The 17,091-nt window shown below is 48.3% G+C and overlaps 7 protein-coding genes across 7 annotated transcripts; 4 read left to right on the forward strand and 3 right to left on the reverse strand.

Moving 5' to 3' along the window:
* Nucleotides 1-914: 914 nt before the first annotated feature.
* On the forward strand, nucleotides 915-3,579 carry F4813DRAFT_382219 (peptidase S8/S53 domain-containing protein; the record flags this gene model as incomplete). Its single annotated transcript, XM_049245772.1, has 3 exons — nucleotides 915-1,332; nucleotides 1,385-2,254; nucleotides 2,327-3,579. 3 exons carry the CDS (start codon nucleotides 915-917, stop codon nucleotides 3,577-3,579), a joined length of 2,541 nt encoding a protein of 846 aa, XP_049096978.1.
* A 1,700-nt stretch (nucleotides 3,580-5,279) lies between these two features.
* F4813DRAFT_186957 (trypsin-like cysteine/serine peptidase domain-containing protein) lies at nucleotides 5,280-6,795 on the forward strand. Its single transcript, XM_049239381.1, has one exon. It carries the CDS (start codon nucleotides 5,569-5,571, stop codon nucleotides 6,706-6,708), a length of 1,140 nt encoding a protein of 379 aa, XP_049096979.1. The 5' UTR covers nucleotides 5,280-5,568; the 3' UTR covers nucleotides 6,709-6,795.
* Nucleotides 6,796-7,748: 953 nt separating this feature from the next.
* Nucleotides 7,749-8,805, forward strand: F4813DRAFT_368335 (uncharacterized protein). Its single transcript, XM_049244295.1, has one exon. The coding sequence runs from the start codon at nucleotides 7,798-7,800 to the stop codon at nucleotides 8,653-8,655; it is 858 nt and encodes a 285-aa protein (XP_049096980.1). The 5' UTR covers nucleotides 7,749-7,797; the 3' UTR covers nucleotides 8,656-8,805.
* A 32-nt stretch (nucleotides 8,806-8,837) lies between these two features.
* Nucleotides 8,838-10,985, reverse strand: F4813DRAFT_186966 (alpha/beta-hydrolase). The gene has a single exon (XM_049239383.1). The coding sequence runs from the start codon at nucleotides 10,716-10,718 to the stop codon at nucleotides 9,021-9,023; it is 1,698 nt and encodes a 565-aa protein (XP_049096981.1). The 5' UTR covers nucleotides 10,719-10,985; the 3' UTR covers nucleotides 8,838-9,020.
* Nucleotides 10,893-12,448, reverse strand: F4813DRAFT_186961 (putative tetrahydroxynaphthalene reductase). The gene has a single exon (XM_049239382.1). It carries the CDS (start codon nucleotides 12,067-12,069, stop codon nucleotides 11,254-11,256), a length of 816 nt encoding a protein of 271 aa, XP_049096982.1. The 5' UTR covers nucleotides 12,070-12,448; the 3' UTR covers nucleotides 10,893-11,253.
* Nucleotides 12,449-13,113: 665 nt separating this feature from the next.
* Nucleotides 13,114-15,674, forward strand: F4813DRAFT_392009 (uncharacterized protein; the record flags this gene model as incomplete). Its single annotated transcript, XM_049247234.1, has 3 exons — nucleotides 13,114-13,267; nucleotides 13,318-14,002; nucleotides 14,045-15,674. 3 exons carry the CDS (start codon nucleotides 13,114-13,116, stop codon nucleotides 15,672-15,674), a joined length of 2,469 nt encoding a protein of 822 aa, XP_049096983.1.
* An 88-nt stretch (nucleotides 15,675-15,762) lies between these two features.
* Nucleotides 15,763-16,297, reverse strand: F4813DRAFT_392010 (fumarylacetoacetate hydrolase family protein; the record flags this gene model as incomplete). Its single annotated transcript, XM_049247235.1, has 2 exons — nucleotides 15,763-16,101; nucleotides 16,160-16,297. 2 exons carry the CDS (start codon nucleotides 16,295-16,297, stop codon nucleotides 15,763-15,765), a joined length of 477 nt encoding a protein of 158 aa, XP_049096984.1.
* Nucleotides 16,298-17,091: the final 794 nt, after the last annotated feature.

Here is a 17,091-nt window from a genome sequence, read left to right on the forward strand (position 1 = left end):
TGCAAATCCTACATCGTATAGTGAGCACTGACCTACTTTCAACCTCATCGCAGGCGTTATGTAGCTAGCGTTACGAGGCTTCTAGAGTTGCAGCACTAAAACCCATGTGGACTTACTGACGAATCAGTATCCTCTCAGCATCTCCACACAGGCAAGAACACGAAGTATCCAACCCAATCTCAGGCAGTCCCACTTCAAGTCACACCGTATTGTACCTGTATGAGCATGTTCAGTTGCCTTATTGAGACAGCAGCGTTCTTGCAACCCGAACATCACGGTTCTTCTGGTCTCGGACTTTCGGATTTGTTTCCTATTGAATAGCAGTATGCAATTAGTCCGACTATTATCACGTACGCAGGGGTGTCGACCTGCTACATTTGGCTAACATCTTCTTGGAGCATCTTAATAAGTGGCCTATGTACTAACTCTTTGAGAAAGATCCCCAGCTGCTGTTGGCAGAGGCTAACCGCTATGGTGGATATCTGGCGACGATATAAGTGCAGAATCGTTGAGTTAGGTAATCCGAACGGACAGAACTATATAATGTCGTTCGTTACGACCCTTCAGTAACGAGACAACAAGGGATCAAGATCGCCCATCCCAGCCGCTCATCTTCAAGTCGGGTTATGATGCATAGTCCGGTCAGAGCTGCCTTCCTGGCACTCTGCGGTTGGGCTGCACTAGCAGAATGCTTCAATGTCAAGAAGGAGCCAGAATATGTCAAAGACGTATACATGGTCCAGTTGCATGATGCTACCAGCCTTGGACGTCGGTCGGACGAGCATACTCACGTCGCGTTCGCCAAACATGCGCTCCAAGAGTCCATCCCATACGAAGTCAGGTTCTCGTTTCTCGATACCGACCTCTTCTATGGCCTTTCGTTGAAAATCCCGAATAACGATTCTGTTCAAGCTATGAAAGCTCTTCCCGAAGTAGCAAACATGTGGCCTGTCCAGCTCTTACCACGCCCCTCAGCTGCCATAGACGTGGCATCTGCAAAGGGCCTCGGAAGTCTTTCTGAAGCCACTGCAGGTCACGTTGCGAAGCGGCAAAATAGCAGCAGCGGTTTGGATTACAATACGCCTCATGCCATGACTGGAGTTGATCGCTTGCATAGCGCTGGAATCAAGGGTAAAGGAATCAAGATTGGTATTTTGGATACCGGCGTTGACTACCATCATCCTGCTCTCGGCGGTTGCTTCGGTCCCGGCTGCAAGATCTCTTTTGGGTACGACTTGGTTGGTGAAAATTACACTGGATCCAACACTCCTGTACCCGATGATGATCCTTTGGCCACCTGTGCCACTGGAGGTCACGGAACCCACGTCTCTGGTACGCAAATTGCTACTGATTAATCACAAGTCTCTTACTTACACTGAAACAGGCATCATTGGAATGGAGGTTCCAGACGACTATCCACGGTTTAATGGGCTGGTTGGTGTTGCCCCTGAGGCGACTATTGGGATGTATCGCGTCTTTGGCTGTACCGGTGGGGTAGGCTCCGATGTCCTTGTTGCCGGTATGGTGCGTGCTGCTAATGATGGCGTGGATGTCATCAGCATTTCCATAGGCGGGTTTTCACCCGTGGGAAATTCCCCGCGCGATCCTTATCACACTCTCATCCAATCTCTCACTGACCGTGGGATTGCCGTGGTGGTGGCTGCTGGTAATGACGGCGCTACTAGCCCCTTTTCGATCGAGGCCCCTGGGAATAGTCCCGCCGCAATTGCCGTTGGGTCGGTAGAGAACACTCACTTCCAGGTTTTTGATTTGGTAGATTCCAACGGGGAAGTCATTCATTATGGAAGTGTATTCCCATTTCCTCTCAACAAGACCCTCCGGGCCATCCTCGTCGGAGATGGAAGTGAGCAGGGTGATTTTGGTTGCAGAGCCCTCGACTTTGACGCTATTCAGGGAAATGTCACCGGAAGTAAGGATGATTACGTCGTTATTGTAAAGCGTGGGCTTTGCGGATTTGCCATGATCCAGACAAATGCTGCTAATACTGGATTCCGCAATGTTTTGACGTACCCGGACACCGAAGTTCTTGGCAATCCTTTCCTTCTGGGCTATGCCGCAACCACCCCCGCCACCGATGGCAACGGTATGCCCTTAAACTTGGGCACCACAACAAGCGACAAAATCTACGTAGGAGCAAAGAACTCAACAGACTATACCGTGAAGTTCAGTGATGCCACTCCCAGTTTAGTGACGCAAACTTGGGGTGGACAGATGAACAATTTCAGCAGCGCGGGTATGATTTCACTGAAGTCCCATTCGACCCTCTTCTATTATGACATGGCCAACTAACACCATGGTGATATAGGTCCGGTATGGGATTTCAGCTTCAAACCTCAAATTGCCGCTCCTGGTGGCCAAATTCTGTCAAGCTGGCCCCTTTCTGCTCAGGGATGGGCTATCGTTAGCGGCACTTCCATGGCTACTCCGTATCTTGCAGGGTGTTATGCCTTAGTCAAATCACAGCTCCCCGAGTTATCAGTAACTGAAATACTCACGCGCCTGCAAACAACCGCAAAGCCCCTGACTCGAGCTACGCGAAGCGACCTTTCTCCAACAGTACATCAAGGTGCAGGATTGGTCGAAGCTTACGATGCGATATTCTTTCAGTCCTTCGCCTCTCCTGGTCAATTCCAACTTGGACCTAATGAGATCCTTGCCAAGTCTCAACCCTACGTTACCATAAGCAACCCTTCCAGCAAAGATGTAGAGTATACGCTCACACATTCGTCCACTCCCGGCATGGCACATTTCCCGTATCCAGACGTACCGAACAACCAGGGCTTTTATAATCTTGCTTATCAGCGACTAGACTCGCTACCTTTTGCCGCAGCAGTCGAGTTTCCTGGAGGGTCTACCGTTACAGTTCCAGCGGGAGGTAGCCGAAAGGTTCCTCTCAATATCCAACCACCACAGGACCTTAACCCACTCACAATTCCTATATACACTGGTTTTATATCTGTATCGTCTACCCAGAACGAGCAGTTCTCCATCCCATATATGGGCGTTGGCTACAATTATTCAGCCGCTCCGACTTTAGGAACGGTGCCAGTGCCACGTAACATAAATGATTTTGCGAATTACTCGGCGTTGGGAGCTCCTCAGGTATTCGACAATACAAGCAACGGTATCGGTAACTATATCAGGACCGATCCCAGGTCGCTAGGCATTCTCTATTCTACCTTACAACCCGTATACATGTCACGAATGGACCTGGTCCGCGCAGAGATTGACTTCAAACCGACCTACTACGGCTTCGACCCGAGCGTGCCTGTGAACTACACCAAGACCGCGACGCCCACCAACAGCACCATAGCCGGTGTAGAGATTTTGGGCAACATTGTCATCGATCTTGCTAACGCACCGTACCTATCTTTGATAGAGTCGTGGCCAGACCCTCCCCTATACGACGCCGATACATCCTTGTACTCGATCCCGATGTTGAAGGGTGGCTACCGTCTCTTAATTCAGCAATTGAGATATGGAGGTGATTTTGATAAACGGGAGGATTGGACAAGCTGGCTCAGTGGGGTGATTGATGTTCCGACAGATATCGCCTAAGTACCCGGAGCGTAGGGAATTGCGACGATGCCGGCGGTCTCTTTACGATGAAGGTAATTGATTGTGAGGAATGAGTAATGTTTATACTATGGTTATAGGCTGTTAGGGTTCAAGTGGGTTAGAGGTAGTGACTGGGGTATCTCTACTGTATAAGGGGCGTATAGCGCTCTCATAAGAGGATAGAAACATACTAAGGTACCTACCTACTTAACCTAGGTACATGTAGGTAGACAGGCGTTACTAGTTCAATTAGTTAGGTACTATGTACTATCCTGACATTTAAGCATAACGAATATAACGCATAACAAGCCAAAGAATACTATGAATGTTTACCAGGCCGCTATCAAGTTTCTCGGAAATAAGCATTAAGCAACAATATACACAAAAATCACCAAAAATAAAAACTGATATTTCATTTGGTAATCTATATAAAGAAACAAAAACCTTATTTTAAGGTCTTTTAATTGTATTAACAATGCTTACTTGGCATGGAAGTATCATTATGTAGATAAGACCTATAAACGAACCCACTTATGTATTTAAATGTACCTAATCTCATAAATATGCATCTTAAAGATGCTTTTAGAAACCTTCCCAATACATCTTCATGTCTAGGTACAATTGGTAGCACCTCATTCCGTTTCGATTTTTAATTGACAACACCAGTATATGCACCGGAAGACCGATTCTTGGCCTGATATTTAATTTTAATCAAATAACTACATAGGTCATGTACTGTCATGTACTGTAATGCGATTCCAACCATATCGCCATTATCAGGTGATTCTTTTTCGACATTGTCGTGGACACGACCTCCGATAGAATAGGTACCTACCTATAGTCGATAAGGCTGGCTAGAAGCTTTATTAATAGTGCATTTACGGAAGGTGGACATTACTTGTTCAGCCGTAACGCTAACAAAGGAAGGCGCGCGGATTTGCTGGATTTCTCTGGTGCCCTCCATTTCAAGCCATGTAGCAGCCAAGGCTTATAGGCTTGCAAAAGCAAGACTGAAGCTCCCTTATTAGTGCTGAACGCCGTGGACGTCTCGGCCGCTTATCCGGAACGGAAAGTGTAAACGGACAGACCTCGGATTACATTAGTCTCGGCGAGCCTAGATCGTCGAAGAAAGCGGAGAGAGAGAGTGTGGTGGAACTAGGAGAAGGGGATAGGGGGGCCGAGGGCGAGGGACGGGTTAGCCGGGGCTCGCCGCTGCGACAGCCGGAAAATTACAAAAATTTCCGCAAAGCTAGAAACGCAGATCACCGGTAGGCTATAGCTGAAATAGCTGAAGCACATGCTAGCTTGCCTGCTAATATCGCATGCCGACGACCTAAATCTCGTGCCGGAAGCGTTGATCGCCCGGTTTGTCGGCCAGAAACAACATGGGCCAGGCCAGGCCATTACCATTGGCTTGCCCAGTTTGAAGACATAGCCGATCCGAAGCCCATGATCTGGAAATGACTTGGCATGTTGACCGAGGTCATGAGGTGTGCCAACCTGGAGTTACAGCGCCTTATCTGTCAAAAGCTCCCGTCTAATCCCTTGCTCCCCTCTTCCCCCTTCCTATTAGGCTATGTGCCGTCTTGTCGCGCGTAATCTTCAAAGGTTCTTTTCAAGAACTGTCCTGCCTATCTTGCTATAACGTCGCAGGCTGGGCATCTTTTGAAGTGCCTTTAGACGATTGCCCTGCCGATGCTATTCCAACCTGGGTAACGTCGCGGAGGCGAATTTGGGCAGATTGGGAAGGAGGAATTTGGCGATGGCTAGTCTGATGGAGGCCTGTGTTCTGGATAGCGACAACAAGAGAGTGATGTAAGTCACGATACTGGAGTCGGGATGAGTATAAAAGAGGACGCATGTTCTCATCCTGTCTGGTAGTTTGCAGCAGCAGCATCCTAGACTCATCTTGGACTCATCTTGCCTACTATCTAGCCTCTACAACATTAGCGCCCATTTCTCCCACGTGTTGTCTTCAGAACTCTAGAAATGGAGTTATTCAAGTTCCTCGCCTTTCTAGCAGCCGTCCTGCCCGTTGCCTACGGTGCCCCCACGCAGGCTACGGCCAGCCTCCACCCGAAGCTCCTAGCCGCCATGAAGCGCGACTTGGGGCTGGATGCCGAGCAGGCCACTGCTCGCGTCGCCAGGGACCTTTGGGCCTCCGATGTCATCGAGCAGCTGCGCAGCTCGACGGGTGACTCGTTCGCCGGCGCTTGGATCGCCGAGGACGGCACCACGCTTAACGTCGCCGTCACTGACCAAGCCTTGGCCGCCGAGGTGACCGCTGCTGGCGCCACGCCGGCTATCGTGGCCAATAGCTTCTCCAAGCTTGAAGCGGCCAAGCTGGCACTTGACAACATGGACATCGAGAAGCCCAAGACCCTCGCCACGGACTCGACCGACTCTGGCATCGCGGCGTATTACGTCGATGTCGCTGCCAACAAGCTCGTCATAGAGGCACTTGCCGGCAGTACCGCCCACGCCGAGGCGCTGGCCGCGCAGGTCGGGCTCGTCGCATCCGAATTCGAGGTGCGGACAGTTGAGACGATGCCGACCACCTTCGCCACGGTCCTCGGCGGCGACGCCTACCTAATCAACCGAAGTGCCCGGTGCTCCGTCGGCTTCTCGGTCACAACTGGCTTCGTTTCGGCTGGCCACTGTGGCACCTCAGGTAGTTCTGCCACCACCAGCAGCGGTGCGTCGCTTGGAACCTTCTCGGGTTCGGTCTTCCCAGGCAGCGCCGACATGAGCTACATCCGCACTGTTAGTGGAACCACCCTCAGTGGCTACATCGATGGATACGGCCAGGGTAACCTGCCCGTGTCGGGCAGCACCGCGTCCGCCACTGGCGCCAGTATCTGTCGCTCCGGCTCTACCACCGGTGTCCACTGCGGCACAGTCCGCGCCCTGGGCGCGACGGTCACCTACGCTGAAGGACGTGTCACTGGCCTCACCCAAACCAATGTGTGCGCCGAGCCCGGCGATTCAGGCGGCTCCTTTTACACCGGTGCCCAGGCCCAGGGCGTCACCTCGGGAGGCTCCGGCGACTGCACCAGTGGCGGCACGACCTACTTCCAGCCCGTCAATGAGATTCTCTCGACCTACGGCCTTACGTTGGTCAGGGCTTAGTTAGCTAGTTGTCACGGCCGTCGACACCACCTGAGCTGTGGTAGATCTTTGAAGTGTTTGGACTTTGCAGAGAGACAAGCGGAACGTGTTAGTAAAGCAAGATTAGTAGACCCAGTGTTAGGAAACCATTATTATTATATTGATATAACCGGGGGCTTTTTGTCTTAAGTGCTTTAGTGATTTGGGTGCCTAGCATGCTCTATTACGTTAAAGAATTGTTTATACTCCTGGGTAGGATATTTTAGACATGCTAAGCCTTTGCTCGCTATTCTATATAGACTCACATATATAAGACTTATAGAAGTGGAATAGGGGGCCATGGGTCTCCCATAGAAAAAGAATGCAACATAATAACCCTTGGTAAACTCAAGGGCACTATTGTTCCACCTATATAAGAGCTTCTGGACATGGTGCAAATCTACGGCACAGTTCACAAAGGGGAGCAAGACAGGATATTTTGCCTTTCAACTTCATCAGCCAATTTGGGGAAGAGGACCTCCATAGACACAACTCTAGATGAGAGTGATCCTAAGAGTTACCCCACATCACCTTTTCAAGATCAGTAAGGCCTAAGCAATTGAAAGTGACTGGATTGGGGGCTGAAATATCTCGAAGTGCGCCCTCGATGATCAGCTATATCTACGTGGTCTCGAGCGAACAGACTCAAGCTAAATCATCATAGAGACCCAAGTCAGTCACCTAGTACAACAAACCATAGTTATCGGAGTGCTATTAAAATCCATTGTATACTGAAACAAGGAAACTTAAAATGTGGTTTCTAAACAGGACGGATGACTATAAATTTGTACGAGATTGTTTTCCAGCTTTAAAATAGTTCTATTGAAGGTTTACGAAGTACAATACAATAACCATAAATAATGCACTTGTAATGTATTTAAAACTTCTTTATTGTATCTCACAATGGCTTTATTATTCGACAAGCACGCAAAATCAACATGTCTTTGTATATAAAGACTGCTCTTCTTATTCTTTGTCGCTACTAGAGAATACAAATTGAACGAGGTATTCCCGTTAATGGACCCGGGGTTTCTTTTCTTCATCGCATATTCATTACAATAATTCAACACGATGTCACCAACCCAGAAGACAGACAATACGACCGGCGTGAAGCCAACGGTAGCTAACAAAGCTTCTACCAGCAATCCCCGTGAGGTAAAAAATATATCTGCTAGCAAAGCGCCAGAAAACCCCGTAAATTCCGAGGCTGAGGAAATTGTTGCCGAAAGAGATATCCTTACTGGAAGGATATTAGCAGAGGATGGCGAGTCTTGTCTGAGGTGTATAGACAAGGGGCTTAAGTGTACCCTCATCTTCCTAGGATTTGAAAATGAAGCCAAATGCGCTGCTTGCAGAAGATCTGGCTCTCAATATTGCATTCGACAGCGTCGGCCTCAGGATTGTTATATGTTCTATGGACACCCTTGGAACAGTCCAAACTATTTCGCTGTTGGAAGAGGTCCCAACTCGAGAGAAATGGAAGAAATCCTCGAGGAGCACTTCCTTGGCAAGATAATAGACTCGATAGGTGCATATACGTATATATACATCTATGGCCGGAAGCAGCATAGTATGACTCTTCCCCCTTTCAACGGCAGTGACCTGCCAGCGGCTATCCGACCGGAGGATTTTAAATCCAAGACCTGGAAGGACGTGTTACCGATCTCGATGAACAAGAGCGCTCACCGTCGATTAGAAGACAACATTGCAGATGAAGGTAAATCAGCGGAACAGAAAGCGGAGGAACAGGAAAGTGTGTTGGAAGCTTTAATGGCCCCTCTGTTAATGTTCAACTCTCCTGAATTCGTTCCTCGCAAAGTTAAGGAAGAACGACGTCTTCGATACTATCCAATCAGAGCCATGCATTTGTCGGAATATCTTGCTAATGGTGGGGAGATGTCGGATGTTCAAAAAGCTGCAATGGAATAAAAGGATCATAGAAGTACCGTGGACTATAAAAGGCTAACTGGTGTTATAGTTGGTAGTGTGGCCAAATGGGCTATCTAATTTATAGAAAAGTTTTTTGCCATATTGTTCTAGTACTAGATAAGATATGTTTTAATAAATCACATTAATTAACCGGACAGAATTCTTGATATGCCAGCTACGGTTATAAAGTAGGACTTATAGACTTTAGATATTAGTTGCATGTTATGCGATAATATTAATAACTTCCATTTTCTAAGAGGTCAATCCAATAACCCTATTGAGGGTACGGATCTGTATGCTTTCGAGTCCCCAGAGAGCTGTTGAGAAGACTATCACTACTATCCAGCTAACTGCCTAGGTACGGCTTATTTATTCAGCCGTTTCGCCCGATCAAGATCGTTCCAAAACTCGCACTGGGAAATCCTAACAGAGTCTTCTTCTACAGTAGTGTAAGTACCGGGGTTAACAAGAAGTTGTTTGGGCCGAGCCGTCCCACAAGTCTCTGATGCTTGGTATTGTGGCCACTCTGGGGTTCCCTCCAGCCGGGCACTATTTGGGTTGCCCGTAGCTACAAAACTAGCCAAGTAAGCGTGGTATATATGAGCGGTTTCCGGAAAGGCTACTCCTGGCGAATCGAATGTGTAAGCCGTATCGGATGTATGTGGGATTCCACGCCATGCTTGGTACTCCAATGGGTAGTTTGGCGTGTTGAAGTGGAGTCTCCACGTGGGGACGCCAGCAGTTGATATGCGGAAGGCCGTTTCCCGGCTTGGACAGATATAGGCCATATCTGACCAAGCAGCAGAGAGTCGATTATACTGGGTGCTGTTGGGCGAGTTCGCCCAGGGGGAATCGGGGTGCTGTATTGGGTCCGGGTAGAGCTCATTCAACAAGGCGATGTCGGTATAGTTTAAATAGGGACTCATAGCATAGATGAAGGACAGGAACTCATCGTTAGTATGATGGATTGCCGGAGTATAAAACTTCCCTTCGTCGGTGACATAGGAGGTAATCACCGGGAGATGGTAGAAGGTTCCCTCAGCACCGGACTGTGATCCTGGTCTTTCTAACAAAGGCCCTCCTAAGGTCGGTTGAAAAGGCCAGCTCAGAGTTTTCTCTTCTTCACTATACATCGCTGTACTAATATTCTGAATGTCATGTATCGGTGCTTGCCGAAGGCAATCTAGGGCTAGTGTATTACCCTCCTGGGTTCCTCCAGTTGAACAGCCGAGATACTGCATATACCGTTCGAAGTCCTTCTTGTATTGGGGAAAATCCGAATCCGGAAATCCGCGTGCCGTTACTGAGCCGGACTGAAAGATCGCCCGTGCAAATAGTGGTTTACCTTCATCCTCCCCATAATTGTGAAAGTAATGGATGCTGGTAGAGTGCCCACCGGCAGATCGGCCTCCGAGAGTAATCTGCTTCGGATCTGCTCCGAACGACTCTAGGTGGTCCTGGAGAAACTCAAGCAGGAAATGTTGATCGCGTAGCCCAAGATTGAGAAGGCCCTCCTCTTCGAAGAGCTTACTAGGGAGGAACCCTAACGAGTTGAGCCGATAGTTGAATGTAACAACTGCAATAGGTAGTTTGGATGAGGCGGCGAAAGACGCCCCGTCCATACTCCTACCTGAACCATAAACAAAGCCGCCCCCATGAATCCAAACTAACGTAGGGAGTTTCTCCGTTATCGGCACGCCTGAGGTCCGATAGACGTTGAAGTTAAGACATGCCTCGTCTTGGACCTGGCCTTTGGTAAAATCAGCGTCTTGTACGCAGACATTCCCGTAATTTGCTGCTGACCTGACTCCATCAAAGGCCGACGGGCGCTGCTCCACTGGCCGAAAGCGTCGTTGACCGACCGGCTGAAGCGCATAATCAATGCCAAGCCATGCGTCCACAGAAGCTGGAAGGGGACTCCCGGACAGCGCCTCGTTGACCTTCACTCCAGAGAATAAGCCATAACCGCTTAGATTAACCGTAGGTGTTGAAGAAACTGGGCTACGGTTAGATAACGGATTCTGAGCCAGGAGGCCGAGCTGTGCGACGGCTGAGAAATGCATGAAGTTAAGCCAAGTGATTTTGCGTATAACATACTAAATCAGGGGCAACACGAGCGTACGGACAAAACAAAACATTCGAGCCTTTGCTCATGGGCTTGCTTATAAACTTATAAACAAGACGAAAAGAAACAAAACTATCGAAAGACCGATTTCGCCATCGATCTGCCCCCGCTTGAGATAAGAAAGCGTTTCCTAACTCGGAAAGAAATATTACTCGTTTCGACATCGCTAACCTAATCCCCACAATTGCGTGTCTAGCAGAATTCATGGGTTCGTGACTCGTAGCATAATTACGTTTGACGGGTAGTAATGCGCATTCTATGAATTTGATTCTAATTCCCAGCTTCCTTATGTTAGAATACTCATAGCACACGATAGAATAACAGGAGGAAACCATGGTTTAAATTGTCGTAGTTATATCTTAGGGCCGCTGGTCTTTCGGAATACGTAGGTAGGTTTTATTTACACATGGGTGCTGATAATCTGGCATAGCTTCTATGGACTAGGATAGGAAGTTTGCGGCCTTGTTCGTTGCTCAAGCCGCCGACCCCCCAGAAGCTAAGATAACTTGGCCAGTAACCCACTCCGAATCGTCACCAGCCAACCACGAGACTACCTTTCCAATATCGCTCGGCACAGCGCACCTACCCATCGGGCATGCATTCGACATAGCCTGCTCGACCCTCTCGGCAGGCCATGTCTTATCGGCTCCTGGGATGTAGTGCGTAGCCATCTCGGCAAACATGTCTGACTTGACGCCCCCTGGCGCAATGGCGTTCACCGTGATGCCATCTGCCCCGAAGTCTGTGGCTAAGGAACGGACGATGCCTTCGACGGCAGACTTTGAGCCGGCGTATAGAGCATGGTCCTTGACGCCTAGGATTCGGGCGGCAATGCTTGACGTGAGGATGATGCGACGTGCATACGGCGACGCTGTCTTCTTCATATAGCGGTATCCCGCGACGGCGACAAATAATTGCGAGCGCGTGTTGATGTGGAAGACGTGGTCGAAGCGTTCCGGAGTAATGTCAACCGCGGGCTCGAACGACTCTATGCCGCTGTTGCTAACGACGATATCTACGCGGCCCCACTTCTCGACAGTCTTCGCGAAGATCTTGTCAATCTCAGCTAGGCCAGTAACGTCTGCCTGAACGGCAATGGCCTCCGAACCCAACGCTTGGATCTCTTTAACGACTCCCTCGGCGGCTGATGATGACTTCGCGTAGTTTACTGTCACCTTGGCGCCGCGGCGGGCGAGTTCGAGGGCGATGCCTCGGCCGATGCCTCTGCTTGAGCCTGTAACGATGGCGACGCGGTCGGCTAGAGTTGGTAGTGGCGCTTGAGAAGCCATGGTTTCGTATATTGGATATGGATTAGGTTTGTAGAGCGACGATGGAGGAAGCTAAGAATCAAGATGCTATGCTCAGTCGCATGCGAACTTAGATGCAACTCATCATCCATTTGTGTGAATTCTTTTCACCATCGGCTTGAGGTTATCTACCCTTGGAAGCGGCACTTCTAAAGTGCCGATGCGCGCGAGATGGTTCCGATGATGCTTTATGCTTACCAATTGATCCACACCAGAGTTGAAGAGCTCGCTCGGGTACCGGGAATCCGGAACCCCATCGGAAAAGTATCTGTGTAACCGGAACGGGGCCGACGGGTCCACTTATACCGCTCCGCCGAATATCCATAGTTCATGCAACGTATTACAGAACAGCCTCACTTCTCGCTACGTAGGAACGTGCATAAATTTATTTAGTGATTATAATCCATAATCCCGAGGTAATTTAGGCCATTACTCTTCTAGTAGCACAAGAGAAAAAAGGAAGAAAGGGGGTGCACCAACAAGCATGATTGTTGATAAACAATTAATAAAAGTATTTACTTTAACGATAAGTATGCCACAATCTTTGGTGTAAACTGATTCTTTTGTGTTTTGTTTCTATTAGTGGTAGTAGCAGACTGCGGCAATCTGATTAACTTCATAGAGACCCAAGTAGACCCCTTTTATTGATAGAGAACAGGTAAGCTTATTCTAATGACTTCGCACATGTATATCCCGTTGAATGCTAATAGATGTCTCATATGGCAAGCTTCTAGATGCAAATTTCGGTTGTGTAACTATACACATGCCACACCACGTGACGCCCGTCAAATCGCCTAGTATCAAGCCACTCACCCCCCCGTTAGGTTGAAATGCTGTGGCACGTATCTTTGTATGCTTTAAACGTCCATTTATTTACTGTCAATGCTATTTCTGAAGGTGGATAAAATCGGGATTCTCATCCAGGCTGAGCCAGATTAGTCACGTGCTATGATGTGAGTGATCCGCATCTAAACCCTCGCTAGTCTTCTTCGAGACTCCTTCCGTTATATCACCTTATTCCTCTTAATGAAGACCGAAGAAGCAGATGTTGTCAATAGCCATCCTATTAAAGACGGGCTGGTTGCCTTTTGTCACCAATTTAAATCATCTCGAGCGCGTCTGGATGTGATTGAATCATCCACTGCTATCGAGGAGGTTCTCTCCGCAGAATTTGGCTCAGGTTAGCTTGAGTCTTCGACGGTTTTATTGTGATGCTAACTTATGTACAAGATTTGCTCTTAACTCTTATTCTTACACTGCAGACTCTTCCGGTTGCTCGCATCCTTCACTCGCAAATTAACCTTAACACTCCTCTCATTTTAGATCTACTTAACCTTGCATCTCAAGTTGTTTTGAGCGGCTTTGATACCAAGTTAGCAATCCCCTTGATTGAACTCGTCATAAAAAATGCTCCAGATATAGAGATATGGAATGCTGTGTTCGAGCTTGTTTCGCAGACAAGACCGAAAGCAACCACACCTCCGATTGCCCTTGAGAATGCTTTCCTCGACACCCCATTTCGACCCAGCTCGGCTTCGCAGAGTGGAATCAAGCAGACACGTCATGAGGTCGATCAGCGAATTCTCGAGGAACTCACTCGACGCGTTTATGACGATGTCAAAGGATTCTTTGAGCGATACTTCGAGGGGAAGACGTGGACGAACAAGGCAGGGGAGATCTACAACGAGTCGATTTCACAATACATCGACGGTCGATGGAAAGGTTGGCCAGAGCCTCCATTAGAGAAGACTTTTTATAAGTGGTTTATAAACTTTCAGACCGATGTGCTCGGTGGACTTAGTCGCAAATACTACACATCAGCGAACCAAACGCTGAAGGGCTCCGAGGCCGATCGGAAGCTTGACATATTCCTCGCATCCGCCGATGCCAGCTTCCAAGCTAGTGCATACGACTAGTCAAATGCCCTCGTTATTAGAGAGCAGAAACAGAGCCTCAGCGATGATCGAGTGACCGACACATTGGTGCAGTTGACGGGATACGCGCGTGAGGTGTTTGGAAGTCAGCCTGAGCGGCGGTTTGTGCCTGGGTTTACGATATGCGGAAGCTTGATGCGCCTCTGGCTGTTCGATCGATCTGGCCCGTATAGTTCTGAAAGGTTCGATATCCACAAAGAGCCGGAGCGATTTGTCAGGGTTATCGCTGGCTATGCGCTTATGACAGACGCAGAACTGGGTTTAAACACGTTCATTAAGCGCGATGGGAATAGTAGGTACATTGTTGCGCGAGATATAAGGATTTATTTGGAAGACCAGCCGATCACCTCGCAGAAAGCAGTGGTCTGCAGGGGAACAGCATGCTATCGAGGAAGAAGCAGCGATGTGACGGACTGGCAGTATGTTGTGAAGTTCGCTTGGCCATCTGACAAGCGGCAACGAGAAGGACGGCTCTTGAAGTTAGCTACAGAGAGAGGCGTTACAGGTATCGCTCAATGGTTTCATCATGAGCCAGTTTTTGTTGATGGAGTTGCGGACACGATCGCCAATTTGCGAAGTGGTATGAAATTTGGCCAACCGCGGAAGATCTCCGCTAAAGCCTCCTGGGTTAACAGTGGTACGGAGTCTAGCCAAGCAGATTCGAAGACGAGAAGCAATCCCCGGGGAAGATCTAAGAGTAGTGTGAGACGCCTAGCCAGCCTCGCGATGAACACAAGCAGCTCGGTTTCTTCTAGGCAGAAAAGAAAGCAGGATGAGCACCTCGCAGTTGAGATCAGTCCAACCAAGAGATCGAGATCCAACGATAGCCAATCCGTTCCTCGACAGGTGGAGCAAGATGCGAAGGAGGGTGACTCACAGCAGCCCGACAGCCCCAGTATTCAAGAACCTGATGTGGACAGCCTGACAGGCGAGGACAGTGAGGCATACGACAATCGCGTGCACTGTTGTTTAGTGGTTAAACCCGCTGGACGACCGCTTCATACATATAGATCTGTTAAGGAGCTTCTAGCAACATTCCGCGATGCTATCAAGGGACACAGGTCACTTCTTGTAGATGGTAGGATACTCCATCGGGACGTTTCCGAAAACAATATCATAATTACCGAGCCTGCTACTGAATGCGACCCGAGGGGAAGGCTGATCGATCTCGATTTGGCAAAGGAGCTGGACGCTGTACCGAGTCGAGCTAGTCATCGGACTGGTACCATGCGATTTATGGCAATTGAGGTGCTCGAGGGCAAAGGCCATACTTACCGACATGATCTTGAGTCATTCTTCTACGTATTCATATGGATGTGCATTCGTTATGGTTACGAAGGCATAGGTGAGTCGAGGCTTAGCAAGCGGGTGAGACCAATGAAGACTAGCAGGCTCCACGGATGGTATTTCGGAACCTACGCTGAAATAGCACGGAACAAGCTTGGGGATATGGTGGGATTTGACCACGTTACCGCAGAATTTGCGCCTCAGTTCATCCCTTTGAAAGGGCTGGCGGAGGAGCTGAGGGATGTCTTATTTGGTCGTCGAGATATGGCGCCTTTTACGGGAACTTACAAAGATCACAGTATTATGTACAGTGGCATGATTAATGCGTTTAACAAAGTGATCAGCGGTTTAAGGAAAGAATACTAACCTCAACAACGTCATCATCCTTCAGCCAAGGCTGTCCTGGCCACTTAGCGGCTATCCCGGGCGGGGTTCCAGTCATAATTATTGTTCCCTACCTTAGCGTCGTTCCTCTGCTCGCATGCGCAATGATCTTTTCAATATTGAAGAGCATCTCATTTATGCTTCCGTTTTGCCGAACTTCGCCGTTAACTATTGTCTTAATCTTGAGCGGGGGATTGGAAGCTATCAAGGAGCCATGGAGAATCGTAGGTCCAATTGGAGCGAAATAGTCAAACGACTTGGCGTAGGTGAATTGTCCCCCTGAGTAGGGAGGTCGCTGCCATTTGCGCGAGGAGAGATCATTTCCCGCTGTAACTCCTAAGACGTAGTCGAGAGCCTTTTCCTCGGGAATGTTTTTGCCAGTCTTTGAGATGCTAACGCACAGCTCTCCCTGAAAGCATACGTTCTTGAGTCAGTATACCACTAATCCCAAGTCAGTGAACACGAACCTCATAATCCATTAACTCTCCTTCGGGGACTACTAAGCCAACAATGATATCCAGCGAACTATTCGTGACATCTCCATAAAGTTCAACGGACGACTCGTCTAGGAATCGGATCAAATTGGAGAACGTCGGTTCAGACATGATTACTTGGCATAACCCTTGGATATACACTATACTCAGTCTCGAGGCTATGCTTCTATGCGAAAGGCCAAGACATAGATATACGTAGCTATGATAGGGAGAATGCATTTTACGACTCCGATGAGGCCAAGCTCGGCTCTCCACTTCCGAGAAAATAGCCGTACCCCAGAACATCCTGCATATTTGACTTGCATGATGATAAAGATAATACCCGAGACAGTAATTGTCGTTGCTACTCGGTGTTTGTCAGGGGACAAGTGAGAATAGTATGAATTAGGCATAGATCTACATAGAACAGATATATAAGAGGATAGAAGATTAAGCGTTAATATATTCATACGACTACACGGCTACTATACAGCAGCTTTGCTGCTGCTTCTAACATTCACTCTACGTATGACATCCATCAAGGGGTATCTCTGACAGTGTTATAGCTAAGACTTGGCGTGATATTTTCTGAAGTTTGTCTCTCGGTTCATACTATGCTTAAGGTAGGCAAATTAGATAGAAAAAAAAGCAATAGAGTTGTGCTATTGTTAACTAGGATACATTTAAATAGCATTACCTCGTTTACTTTTATATTGATTACTTAGACACTTTTGTTCTATATTGTTTAAGAGGCTCAACGGATAGCCTTGGTTCATAAGGGGCTGTTCTACAGATTGTATATAGGTAAGCGCCTGTTAAAAGTATTGGGCTAAGCATCTTATTAATTAATCGAGGTCCCGAGTAACGACTGACTCTCTTTGATATTTAACTACCCACCGCTGAATTTTGTATCCATCCTGAAGCAC

The sequence above is a fragment of the Daldinia decipiens genome, assembly GCF_022478715.1.
Source record: "Daldinia decipiens strain CBS 113046 unplaced genomic scaffold F4813scaffold_32, whole genome shotgun sequence".
NCBI classification, from domain to species: Eukaryota; Fungi; Ascomycota; class Sordariomycetes; order Xylariales; family Hypoxylaceae; genus Daldinia; species Daldinia decipiens.

Coding starts and splice junctions, on each gene's coding strand:
- F4813DRAFT_186966 (XM_049239383.1), bottom strand. CDS start 10,718: ATGCATTTCTCAGCCGTCGCACAGCTCGGCCTCCTGGCTCAGAATCCG.
- F4813DRAFT_186957 (XM_049239381.1), top strand. CDS start 5,569: ATGGAGTTATTCAAGTTCCTCGCCTTTCTAGCAGCCGTCCTGCCCGTT.
- F4813DRAFT_368335 (XM_049244295.1), top strand. CDS start 7,798: ATGTCACCAACCCAGAAGACAGACAATACGACCGGCGTGAAGCCAACG.
- F4813DRAFT_186961 (XM_049239382.1), bottom strand. CDS start 12,069: ATGGCTTCTCAAGCGCCACTACCAACTCTAGCCGACCGCGTCGCCATC.